This window comes from Cervus elaphus, chromosome 31 (genome assembly GCF_910594005.1).
Source record: "Cervus elaphus chromosome 31, mCerEla1.1, whole genome shotgun sequence".
Classification (NCBI taxonomy): domain Eukaryota; kingdom Metazoa; phylum Chordata; class Mammalia; order Artiodactyla; family Cervidae; genus Cervus; species Cervus elaphus.
In genome coordinates, this window is record NC_057845.1 from 43,760,348 (window position 1) to 43,773,769 (window position 13,422).

The window sequence follows — 13,422 nt, forward strand, 5'->3', positions numbered from 1 at the left end:
GCAAGTTTGCTAAATTCATTTATTAGCTCTAATAGGCTTTTTGTGGATTCTTTAGAATTTTCTGTACATAAGATCATTTTATTTGTGAATATAGATAGTTTTACTTCTTCCTTTGCAGTGCGGATGCCCTTTATCTATTTTTCTTGACTAGTTGCTCTGGCTAGAATTTCTAGTACAGGGTTGAATAGAAATGGTAAAATCAAACACCCTGTCTTTCTCCTGATCTTAGGATACAAGCTTTCAGTATAAATATAATGTTACCGGTGGGCTTTGTTTATTTCAAAAACTTTTAAAAAAGAACTCTGATTTTGACATTACTGAGTCAAACTGAGCAACTTAGAATCCTACCAAATTCTCTGAAAGTCTACCAATCTACAGGGATGACTACTAGTCATATTTTGAAAATTGATCTGTAAATATCCTAAGCATTTTTGCAAAAATATGATTTCATAGGTACTGTCTATCTTAGTGAAAAAGATAGCAGTTTCTTATCTGTAGCATCTCAGATAATGGGAATTATCTGTCACCATTAATCTTGAAAGAAAGCATTTTGAACCGCACCATCTTTGGGAATATGGCTGGTAGTGCTTTAATGTTCTCTCTTTCTTTTACATTACAGATTGGGTTTGTCCTTTATCCCTTCAATGGAGGCCCTCCATGGGATTTAATGGATCATAACAACATTATGTTTCTCACCATATGCTTTTGTTGGCATTATGCAACAGCCATTATCATCACTGGAGCAATTTATGCCTTTGTCACCTGGTAAGTTAGTGATTTTTGTTCGTAGAAGTTCTATTTTTTTTGGTATATGATCATCAAGACTCGACAGTCTGAACTTTAAGTTCAAAGAGGTATTTTATTCCTTAGCATTCCACAAACAGGGTAATATAGCAGAAAATTATCTACAAACACAAACATTTCCAGTTAAAATAATAAATGCTGGTTTAAGGTTGGAATAGCTAAAGAGTGTCTCTGCTGTACTCTGAACCTATGCATCGCCCTTCAATATGTTCTATGCCTTCATGTCTTTGCATATTCTGTTTTCTTTTCCAAATGGTCATCAACATACCTGCAGTGAGCCCCCTCCATCTGCCCACATGTACATCAGTTATGACACTTCCCAAATGTGGTGTCATTTTCGACCAACGTGTATGCCTCTCATTAACTTTGAATAGCTGATTAATTTGATATTTACTATAATATTTGTAACAGTAAGATTAAGTTGAATGTTACATGTTTTTACAAGGACTTTGATACAGTGTTTCATGATGGGTGAGGAGCAGTGTAACAGATTGCTAAGAACCCATGCTTCCAGCTCTGCTTCTTGTCAGCTAAAAGACTTTGGGTAAATTATTTAACTACATTAAATATCAGTTTTGTTGTCTGCAAAATGGGGATAATGATGGTACCTAAATGAGATCATATCATTACACTGCCCTTAATATAATAAGAGCTCAACAGAAATTCTTCTTACCCTTGCTCTTTTTCCCCCCGCTTTGGTTCCTATGATAGATTTCTTTTTACATTGAAGTATAATTGACATAGGCTTTCCTGGTAGTTCAGTGGTAAAGAACTAGCCTGCCAATGCAAGAGATGGGGGTTCAGTCCCTGGGTTGGGAACATCCCCTGAAGAAGGAAATGGCAACCCACTCCAGTATTCTTGCCTGGGAAATCCCATGGACAGAGGAGCCTGGCAGGCTATAGCCTAAGGGGTTGCAAAGAGTCAGACACAACTTAGAAACTAAACAACCACCACAGTTGGCATACAACATTATACTAGTTTCATTATGTACAACATAATGATTCAACTTTTGTATACATTGTAAAATGACCACCACAATCAGTCTGTTAATAGTTACACCATCTGTCACCATATTAATGGTACAAAATTTTTTTCTTGTGATGAGAATTTTCAAGATTTACTTTTTAACCAACTTTCACATCTGCAATACAATATTTTTGATTATAGTCACTGTGTTATATACAACATCCCATGACTTATTTTATTCTGTTTTTAAAATTTTTTAGTTTTATATTATAGTACAGCTGATTAACAGTGTTGTGCTAGTTTGAAGTGTACAGCACAGTGATTCAGTTATACATATACATGTATCTACTCTTTTTCAAATTCTTTTCCCACTTAGTTTATTACAGAATATTTAGCAGAGTTCCCTATGCTGTACAGTCGGTCCTCTTTGGTTATCCATTTTAGAGGCAGCAGTGTGTACATATCAATTCCAAAGTCCCTAAATATCCCTCCCCCCTACTCTCCCCTGTAACTATAAGTTCCTTCTCTAAGTCTGTGGGTCTATTCCTGTTTCATAAATAAGATATGATATTTCTTTCTCTGTCTGACTTACTTTACTAAGTATGACAATCTCTAGGTCTACCCATGTTGCTGCAAATAGCAGTATTCTTTTTAATGGCTGAGTAATATTCTGTTGTATATATATGTACCACATCTTTTTTATCCATTTTTCTATTGATGGACATTTAGGTTGCTTCCATGTCTTGTCTACTGTAAATAATGCTTCAATGAACATTGGGGTGCATGTATCCTTCTGGATCATGTTTTTCTCTGGTTGTATGCCCAGGAGTGGGATTGCAGGATCTTATGGTAACTCTATTTTTAGCTTCTTAAGGAATCTCCATACTGTTCTCCCTAGTGGCTGCAATTTACATTCTCATCAACAGTGTAGGAGGGTTACCTTCTCTCAACACCCTCTCAAGCATTTGTTGTTTGTGGATTTTTTGATGATAGCCATTCTGACTGGTGTGAGGTGATATGATCATCTCAATAGATGCAGAAAGAGCTTTAGACAAAATAAAACACCCATTTATAATAAAAACTCCAGAAAGTGGGCATAGAGGGACCATACCTCAACATAATAAACCCCATATGTGACAAAATATAACTAACAATCATATTTATTGGTGAAAGCAAAACACATTTCCTCTAAGATCAGGAACAAGACAAAGATGTCCACTCTTGCCACTTCTATTTGACTTAGTTTTGGAAGTCCTAGGTACAGCAATCAGAGAAGAGAAAGAAATGACATGAAATTCAAATGAGAAAGAAGTTAAATTCATGTCACTGTTTGCAAATGACATGACACTATACATAGAAAATCCTAAAAACACTGAAAGAAAACTACTAGAGTTCATTATGAATTTGGTAAATTTGCAGGTTACAGAATTAATACATAGAAGTCTGTTCTTATCTATACACTAACAATAAAAGATCAGAAAGAAAATTCAAGAAACAACCCCATTTATCAAGAATAACAACTTGGTAATAACAAGAATAGCAACCCCATTACAAGAATAAAATATCTTGGAATAAACCTGCCTAAGGAGACCAAAGACCTGTATTCCAAAAACTATGACTTACTTATTTTAAAACTGGAAGTTTGTACCTTTGATCACCTTCACCCATTTTTGCCTACCTCCCCCAACTCTGGCAACCATGAATCTGTTCCTTGTTTTGTTTGTTCCTTTGTTTTTTAGATCTCACAGATAAGTGAAATCACTTGGTGTTTGTCTTTCTCTATCTGCCTTATTGTGTTTAGTGTAATACCTCAAGGTCCATTTCATTCTTTTTTTTATGGTTGTGTAATATTCTACTATATGCTTATAAATATAAAATATTTATCTTATATAAACACATATAAAACATCTCCTTTATCCATTCATCAATTAATAGACACCTGTTTCCATATCCTGGTTGTGTGTGTGTGTGTTCAGTTGCGTCTGACTCTGTGTGGCCCTGTGGAATATAGCTTGCTGGCTTCTCTGTCCATGGGATTCTCCAGGTAAGAATACTGGAATGGGTTGCCATTTCCTTCTTCAGGGGATGTTCCTGACCCAGGGATCAAACTCACCTCTCCTTTATCTTCTGCACTGCTGGCAGATTCTTTACCACTGAGCCGTTGGGGAAGCCCAAATATTTTGGTTATTATATATAAATATGGTGCAGTGAACCTAGAGATGCCTTTTTGAATTAGTGTTTTCATTGTCTTCAGATAAATACCCAGAAGTAGATTTGCTGGATTGTATGGTACTTCTGTTTTTAATTTTTTGAGGACACTTTATGCTGTTTTCCATAGTGACCATACCAATTTACATTTCTACCAAGCAGTACATCAGAGTTCTTTTTTCTCTATATCCTGGCCAATACTTGTAATATCTTGTCCTTTTGATAACAGCTGTTCTGCAGGTGTGACTTTTAGTTGTCTGTAGGTCTTCTTTGGAAAAATGTCTATTCAGATTCTCTGCCTGTTTTTAAATTGAATTTTCATTGTTGTTATTGGGTTGTTTGATTTATTTATGTATTTTGGGTATAACCTTTTTTTATCAAATATCATTTAGGAATATCTTCTTCCATTCAGGGTTTCCTTTTGGTTTTGTTGGTGGTTTCCTTCACTGTGCAGAAGCTTTCTGTTTGATGTAGTTCCATTTGTTCAGTTTTTCTTTTGTTGCCATTTCCTTTGGAGTCAGATCCAGAAAATATCAACAAGAGCAATATCAAGGAACTTACCACTTATATTTTCCTCTAAGATTTTTATGATTTTAGTCCTACATTCAAGACTTAAATCCATTTTGAGTTAATTTTTATGTATGAAATAAGATAGTGTCCCAATTTCCTTATTTTGCATGTGGCTGTACAGTTTTCCCAGCACAACAAAAAGACTGGCCTTTTCTCATTTTATATTCTTGCCTCCTTTATCATAAATTAATTGACCATGCATTTATGAGTTTAGTTCTTTATTTTGTGTCATTGATCTATGTGTTTGTTTTTGTGCCAATATCATACTGTTTTGATTTTATAGCTTTGTTGTATAGTCTGAAATTGGAAAGTATGATTCCCCGCAGCTTTGTTCTTCTTTTTTAAGAACAACAACTTCTTTTTGACTATTCAGGATCTTTTGTGATTCCATACAAACTTTGGGATTGTTTGTTCTATTTCTGTGAAAAATGCCATTCATTATTTGATAGGGATTGCATTGAATCTGTAGACCAATTTGGGCAATGTAGACATTTTAATGATATTAATTTTTCCAGTCTGTAAGCATGGAATATCATTCCATTTACTTGTGTCTTCTTCAGTTATTTTTATCAATGTTTTATAGTTTTCAGCGTAGAGGTCTTTCATTTCCTTGGTTAAATTTGTTCATAGGTATTTTATTCTTTTTGATGCCATTGTAAATGGGATTGTTTCCTTAATTTCTCTTTCTAATAGTTCCTTGTTACTGTATAAAATGCAACATGTTTGCATATTGATTTTGTACCATGCAGCTTTACTAAATTTTTTAATTCACTCTAACAGATTTTTTGGTGGAGTCTTTAGGATTTTCTATATTGAGTATCATGTCATCTGCAAATAGTAACAGTTTTAACTCTTCCTTTACAATTTGGATGCCTCTTTTTTTCTTGCCTAAATGCTATGGCTAGGACCCAAACACTATTTTGAATAAAAGTAGCGAGAGTGAACCTTATTGTCTTGGTCCTGATTTTAAGGAATAAAATTTCATGACTTCATCACTGAGTATGATGTTACCTGTGAGCATGTCCTATATGGTCTTTATTATGTTAAGATACATCTTTTTATATCCACTTGTTGAAAGTTTTTATGATAAATGGTGCTGAATTTTGTCACATGTTTTTATACATCTATTGAAATAATCACATGATTTTAATCCTTCTTTTTCTTAATGTGATATATTACATTGACTAATTTGTGATGTTGAACTATCCTTACATCCCTGGAATAAATCCCATTTGATCAGGTTATATGATCCTTTTAATATAGCCTTTAATTAAGTTTACTTACATTGTTGGAAGTTTTGCACCTATTTTTATCAGTGATATTGGCCTATAATTTACTTTTTTGTATGTGATATCTTTCTGTGATTTTGGTGTGAGGGTAACGCTGGTTTCTCCTCTTTTATTTCTGATTTTATTTGAGCCTTCTCCCTTTTATTCCTTCCCTGGTGGCTCAGATGGTAAAGAATCTGCCTGCAATGTGGGAGACCTGGGTTTGATCCTTGGGTTGGGAAAATCCCCTGGAGAAGGAAATGGCACCCCACTTCAGTATTCTTACCTGGAGAGTCCCATGATCACAGGAGCCTGGCAGGCTACAGTCCATGGACTCACAGAGTCAGACATGACTAAATGACTAACATTTCATTTTCATTTTCTTTTTTCCTTAGTGAGTCTAGCTAAAGGTTTGTCAATTTTGTTTATATTTTTTCAAATAACCAGCTGTTTGTTTCATTGATCTCTTCTATTTTCTTTTCACTATTTCATTTATTTCTACTCTGATCTTTACTAGTTCCTTTCTTATAGTAATTTTGGGCTTTGTTTGCACTTCTTTTTCTAGTTCCCTTGGGTGTAAAAGTGAGGTTGTTTATTTGACATTTTTCTTATTTCTCGAGGTAGGCCTGTTGCTATAAACGTCCATCTTACAACTGCTTTTGTTGCATTGCATAGATTTTGGTATGTTGTATTTCCATTTTCCACTTGTCTCCAGGTGGTTTTTAATTTCTCCTCTGATCTAACACTGGTGCTAGCAAGTTAGGATGAGAGTACAAAGATGGTGGCTAAAGTGCTGGCACTAGCAAAGTCGAGGGGGAAGAAAGCAAAAGTGGTACCGGCCAGTGCTTCCGTTCCTGGAGAGAATCCTAACAGATTTCTTCCTTGCTGGCAGACGCTTTAAGATTAGCAAACGAATCCCATTCACATACGGTCTGGACTCTTCAAACTCTGGTTTTTGTGCTGTATGGCCAGGTGGGTGAGTCTGCATGCAAGCCCATTAAAAGTGGAATCTCCATTCCTTACACCCCTTTGGTTCTTCTCGACATCAGCCCTGGTGGTCTTCAAAGCCAGATGTTTTGGGGGCTCATCTCATCAATGCAAGTCTCGAGGGTTGGGGTGCCTGATATAGGGCAGAAACTCTTGCTCCTCGGGAAGTAGCTCTGTGTCTGTGAGATCTCTTTGACTGTGGGTCTCCACACTGGGGGTGGGGTCTTTGGTGGGACCATGTCTCTGCCTCTTTTACCCATCTCATTGTGGATCTTGTCCTTTGTTGTAGAGGAATTGTTTGGCTAGTTTTCAGGTCTTTTTTTTCCTTTTCTTTTCTATAGGGAATTATTCTTTATGTAGTTGTCGATTTTGCTGTGTCCATGGGAGGGGGTGAATCCAAGACCTTCCTAGGCTGCTATCTTGAACCACCTCCCCCACCCATCCTTGTTCGTTTTATTATTCCTCTTCTTTTTGTTCTCATCCTTCTTCTGTATCAAAAAGTGTATGAGGTATAGACCCTATGGGGGGAGAGAGACAGTTTAATTATAGTATGATAAATAGAACTAGTGTAAGAATAAAACACTATTGGAACACAGAGGAGGCCTCCTCACAATTGAGAATTAAGCTGCAGCTTGAAGGATGAGTAGGAATAGAGTGCAATGAGCATGGTTCCTTATTTCCATTAGTATGGTAGCTAATGCCAAACCATCCAGTACTCTTGCCTGGAAAATCCCATGGACGGAGGAGCCTAGTGGCTGCAGTCCATGGGGTCACTGGGAGTCAGACACGACTGAGCGACTTCACTTTCCCTTTTCACTTTCATGCACTGGAGAAGGAAATGGCAACCCACTCCAGTATTCTTGCCTGGAGAATCCCAGGGACGGGGGAGCCTGGTGGGCTGCCGTCTATGGGTCGCACAGAGTCAGACACGACTGAAGCGACTTAGCAGCAGCAGCAGCAATGCCAAGCCACAGTTGGCTTGGCTGATTCCAGCCATTAATCGTGCAGGCTCCAATCCTTCAGACTTTAGCACTGACTGAAGTGTTCTGTACCTGCAGTCTCCATCATGTAGCCTTGATCGATGTGTGATTATTGCGCACGTGACATGTGCTTAGTTATTGTTGTTGCTATTTAGTTGCCGAGTCATATCTGACTCTTTTGTGACCCCATATCCTGTAGCCCCTGAGGCTCCTCTGTCCATGGGTCTTCCCAGGCAAGAATACTGGAGTGGGTTGACATTTCCTTCTCCAGAGGATCTTCCCAACCCAGTGCTACATTAATTTTAATTAATGTTAGCTTTCATATATACATAGTGACTATCATTTTGGATGGTACACATCTAGCATGTTCTCTAGACCCCTAAATTCAGTAGTTGATTCGAGGCCCAATGGGGTCTCAGCCTCTGCCCAAACTAGCTTTCTAGTTCTCTCTCTAGATGTTTCCCCAGCTACCTCTATTGCTCTGTGCTTCTTTGAGCTTTATTGATAAAGAGCTTTGGTGCTGTGTCTCTGGGTAAAAAAACCTTTTCCTTGTCTAGCTCCCAGATGTCTCTAGTAGGCTTTGATTTGTAGTTTCCTCCTTCTAGAGGTCTAAGTGCTATGGCTGCTTGAAATTCTACCTTCTCATTGAATGATTTCTGTTAGTCCTATTCAGTTCTCTCAAAGCGTGTGTATGCGCTGGTGGTTAAAGTTCACTCTGCTGCTGAGTGAAACTTGACTTCTTCCTCTATTGTTTTAAGTTGACTTCTGGCCCTCATCTCCCTGGGGTTTGGGCAGCCTCCAAGAATAAAGCTGGCATTCAAGAAGTCTCTCTATTCCATGTCAGTTCTAGAGCCAAAAGAAGACTATTGTTTCTTTCTGTTTTAAAAACCTTCAGACCCCTAATGAACCTCTTATCCACGTATAGTTTTCTAGAAACCAGAAACTCCATGTTTACTTTTTCAACTGCCTCTTCTCCCCCGGCACTCCTGACTTCTTGACCACGTAGTTCTCTCTACCTGGCATATTCAATCAAATGCTCATCTCTTCTATGAAAACTCATATGATTGTTTTAGTCTTTGCTTATTTCCTTGCATGAGTTTTACAGTACTTTAGTCTTGATCACACATTTTAACAGTGGTGATCTATCTTGTGATATTTACTATTAGCTCATGTTAGGCTTATCTGCTAACTAGATTGTGTTACCTGGAGGAAAAGACCTTTTTCATATCTCTCACGGCTCTTGGCATACTCTCAATAAACACTTATTTTCTATTTTAAGAGCTCTGTTTCAGAACTACTCAAACAGGATTCTGTTGTTTGGAAGTCACGTTTTATATGCTTTTAAGTTTTGCTCTCATACTGCTTATGAAATATAAGGCCAAGAGCTTGTATTCTGATATATTTTAATATAATGTTAGGCAGTAGATTAAACAATATCATGAAGATTGAATATTGACTTATAGTGCGGTTATATGTAGGATAATTCAATTCAATCCTGTAGTCATGAAGAGCTTTGAAAATCTGTTCATCTGCATTTGACTGTGAAGTGGATTGTAATTCAATCACAGGTGATCGGTTTTAAGGACATTCTATCTGAATTTATTTGACAGAGCACAAAGATCACCATGGTAACAATACTGGGTTATGGAACTTCTGCCCCCAAATCTCCGAAAAATGAAGCTGTGCTTCCCAGCTTCCCTGAATAATGGTTTAAAGGTTGCCTCATCTAGTCCCATGTCTGCTGTTCTCATAACAGCTCATAGGAGAGACCTATCTGTTGGGAAATCTTATTGTGTGTTTTACTGTATTTCACATTTAAACTTACATAAACATCAGTGTGAGACAGAAGTATTTTAAAAGCCCCTCTGGATGGACAGAGAAATATTAACCATTTTCAGGTTGGTTTTTCAAGCAAATGATTCTTGTAAGCCATTTTGAAGAACAAAATAGAAATGACCAAATTCATGGTAGATGGTAGTTTGCCTTTTGGAAGTTTGATTTCCACTTCAACTCTGGAAGTATACCCAGAGTCTCAGCTCTGCTCTTATATTAATTGAAGAGACCATGTGGGCGCAAAAGCCCAGAGACACGCTGAACTTCGTTTCCCGAACTTGCACCATCCCAGGAACTAGCAATTATTTACACTTCCTCTTTATTATTCCATCCCTCAATCTGTCCCCAGTAGCCATTTCTGTGTGTGCTCATACCAAGGGCTTCAGGGTGTCGACAGAGCCTGAACATGCCTCAGCTTGATAGCATCTAACAACAGCAGATACCGCTCAGAGAGGAGGAATCGGAACAGGAGTCGTCACTGTGTTAACACTGTTAACCGTGTAAGCAATTTCTACAGCAAATTCCCTACAGACAAACGAGTTCCATTCTGAGAGCATGTTATAAAGTCCAATTTGTAAGTGCAACAATTAGCCTAGGAACCCAACTCACACAATTGTGTATATATATCTGTATCTAATACTGCACTGTAATAGGTTTACAATACTTTTCACACAAGTAATATGTACATAAAAAACAAACACAAAAATAAAGAAATATTTTTAACCTTACAATACAGTACCTTGAAAAGTACAGTAGTATAGGACGACAGCTGGCATATGGGGGCTGGCACGCACATTCACATATTTGAAAGGGTTCAACTTGAAGTTTCACATGTAGGCAACTTCCTATAATAAATAGCTAGTTCTTTGTTTCATTTTCCAGAAGAGTCATCAAGAATGATTCTAATGAGTATGCTAACTAATTAATCCCTTTCATTTAGCACCTACACAGGTTGTGCATTGTGGAGATAACCGTGAGGGTTTAAAAAATGACACCCTGTCCCAGTTTTAACCTTAGTTAAAACTATTAGCTTTTCATGAAAACAGTGTCTTGAAGAATTGAGAACATTGGGAACAAGGTCAATGGTCAACTAATTATCAAGGCAAATGATTTTGAGTAGTTTTTCTCGGCTTTCTGATGAGTCAGTAGATGTTACGGATACTGCTCAATTGTTGCATGTTGGAGGAATTAATGTTGAGTTGGAAGTGACTGAAGAATTACTTCTGGGTAGATGAGTGATATGAACTCCTGCAGGACTGCTCCACAGCCCACTGAATCATCACATACATGGTGAACCATTATTATGAACCAGACATTGCTCTAGACTGACAAGAGTTAGAGCAGTAAATAAGACAAAGCCTCTGCTCTTAGGAAGTTCATATTCTAGTGAGATCCAGACTACAAGTAAAAGCCTGGTGTATTGAGAGGGGTGGGCCAGACAGAAAGCAAGTGTAAAGTTACAGATAGGCTGGTGACATTTTTCATAAAACAATAATGATTTTGGATTTGGTTTATCAGTTTGTTTGCATATCCTTACGTACTTTTGCAAGTTAACAATCTTTTATTGACATAGTCACAGCACCATTTCTTCACAGATAATCCTGCATGGGAAAAGCTTTACCTAGTTCTGATTACATCAGAAAAGTTGACAGCCTGCTGAGTTTCTGCTACCAAGAAACTTGGCATCTTCCAATGCCGAAATTGTAATCTCCCCCCCAGCACCTACAGATTTTCTTAATCTTTGGTAACAGTTATAAGAATAGAGGTCACTTCTTTCAACTTCCTAGTGCATCGGGGACCACCACATGCAACAGAACAGCCTGGGGCCAGCACAGAAGCAGCTCTCTGAAGACGCAGTGAGGGCTGCGGTACAGCCCAGACTTGACGTGGGGCTCGACGTGGGGAAGGAGATGGCTTTATGGGCTTTGTTCTCAGGACAGGGCTCCTTTTTGTAATACTCAGCTGAGCTCACTTTCTTCAGGGCTTACTACAGTCCAGAGATTCTCTTGTTTGTCTTAGAAATGATTAAAGTTATGAATTTTGAATATGATGCAACCAATCACGTTACATAGTAGAGCTTTATTGTGTCTGTTTGCTTATAGACTGCTTTAATCCACAAAATGTTTGCAGGTAGATCCAAAGCCAAATAAAAGTGATTTTCTTTTTGGGGGTGCCTCTTCCATTTGCACAGGTAATTTGGAGTTTGTTATACTATAGATACAGATAGTTTGGGGTTTTAATTTTAAATGGAATAATGTGAGATGACTTTCATTCTCCTCAGGTTGGTTAAATCTCGATTTATGAGGTTCTGCCCTTCAGAAGTTGAACTCCTGAAAAATGCTGAACGAGAACAAGATTCGGAGGAAGAGATGTGACTTTGATGGGCATCCAGTCTTTCTAGACGAAATTTTTCTTTTTCTATTTTCAGTTACAGTTTTGCCTTTTTACTTTTTGTTTGGAGAACAACCGATTGAGAATGATTCTTGGTGTCATGATTTTGGGAGCTTGAGGTGGCTCTCCCTAGGTTAGGTAAAGCATAATGCCCACATTCTGGAAAATATTTGCTTTGTTTGTCTTATAGATATATATGCTCAAGGTTCCTGGGCTTACTATCATTTGTAACTCATTATAGATTGGATTTCACTTGTTTACTGTCTTGCTACAGTGAGAAATAAACAAATGCATGGATCTTGGTTCAAACACCTCGGATATTTTTGTTATTTAGCTGCACCCCACCTTTATATCATGAAGATAGAAGCTGTGTGACACCAAAATTCCTTTTCGTGAGACATCTCTTTCTGTAGCACCTGTGTTCTCTCCTGGGAAGAGCAAGCTGGAAGAGTGGTGCACGCTCTTAAAGAAGATAAAAGGGATGATCCACAGTTACAGAAGGGCACATGGCGAAAAAGCCATGAAAATCTAGGAAAGGAGAGTTTGGATATTATCCATAGAGGAAAAAATCATCACATGGCTTAGTATGGCCACCATGCCATCCCCTCTGCTGAAATAACTGAAGGGTTAAAAAAGGAGAAGACTTTTATGGAATAATACATGGATAAACAGTCAGAGCCCTTTTTCACTGGTGGACTAAGTAACTCCCAAAGGAGAGTCCGAAATTCTTTCTCATTCTGGCTTTACCATCACTAGCCTCTAGGGTCTAAACAGTTACCATGTCTTCTCTGAAGGTAGGGAATTCAGTTGAATGGATCAATTTCTGGCTGTCACATTTTATGAATCTAGAATCTCTGAGACAAAAGTGAAGCTAATTTAGTACAGATGAGTCAGAAAGGCCAGTCTCTGCTGTGACAGAAAAGATAAGGAGTACTGCATGAGTCCATGGGTGGTTGACCTGAATATGAAGGAAAAGAGGCAGTCTGGAGGGTAGAGGAGCCTGGGGGCCTACAGTCCACGGGGTCACAAGAGTTGGACACAACTTAGATTAAACAACAACCAGAACACAAGTGGGTAGCTGGAGGTGACATGCGTGCAATTTCAACCAGAAGCTCCCTGGTGTTCCAGAAGCACTGGCTAATCCAGGAAGCTCCCCCAGTCTGGTATTTTCACATGACAGTGAAGAGGGATGTGAGTGGATTCTTTCGGCCAAAGAACTGGACACATTTCTTTTTTTATGTAATGGTTGAAAGGAGCTGATGAGGGTGCCTAAAGGTTTATCTTGAACGATGCAATAGACCCTAGTACATTTCTGGCTTATGAAATGCCCACATGCTGTGGTCCCCAGGTGACCATGGCATTCTGCCCCATATGTATCCTATATCTTAGGGTAAGTTTCTATGATTTTTGGCAA

General features: G+C 38.1%; 1 protein-coding gene across 5 annotated transcripts in view; it reads left to right on the plus strand.

Annotated features, from left to right (window-relative positions):
• Window positions 1-12,322, plus strand: part of LOC122687585 (transmembrane protein 45A-like) — a 60,566-nt gene extending 48,244 nt beyond the window's left edge. For all 5 annotated transcript variants that reach the window (XM_043893163.1, XM_043893165.1, XM_043893161.1 and 2 more), the window contains exons 5-6: window positions 620-765; window positions 11,899-12,322. In XM_043893163.1, the coding sequence (XP_043749098.1) occupies window positions 620-765; window positions 11,899-11,992 (240 nt within the window). In that variant the 3' untranslated portion in view covers window positions 11,993-12,322. The remainder of the gene's footprint in view (window positions 1-619; window positions 766-11,898) is intronic.
• Window positions 12,323-13,422: the final 1,100 nt, after the last annotated feature.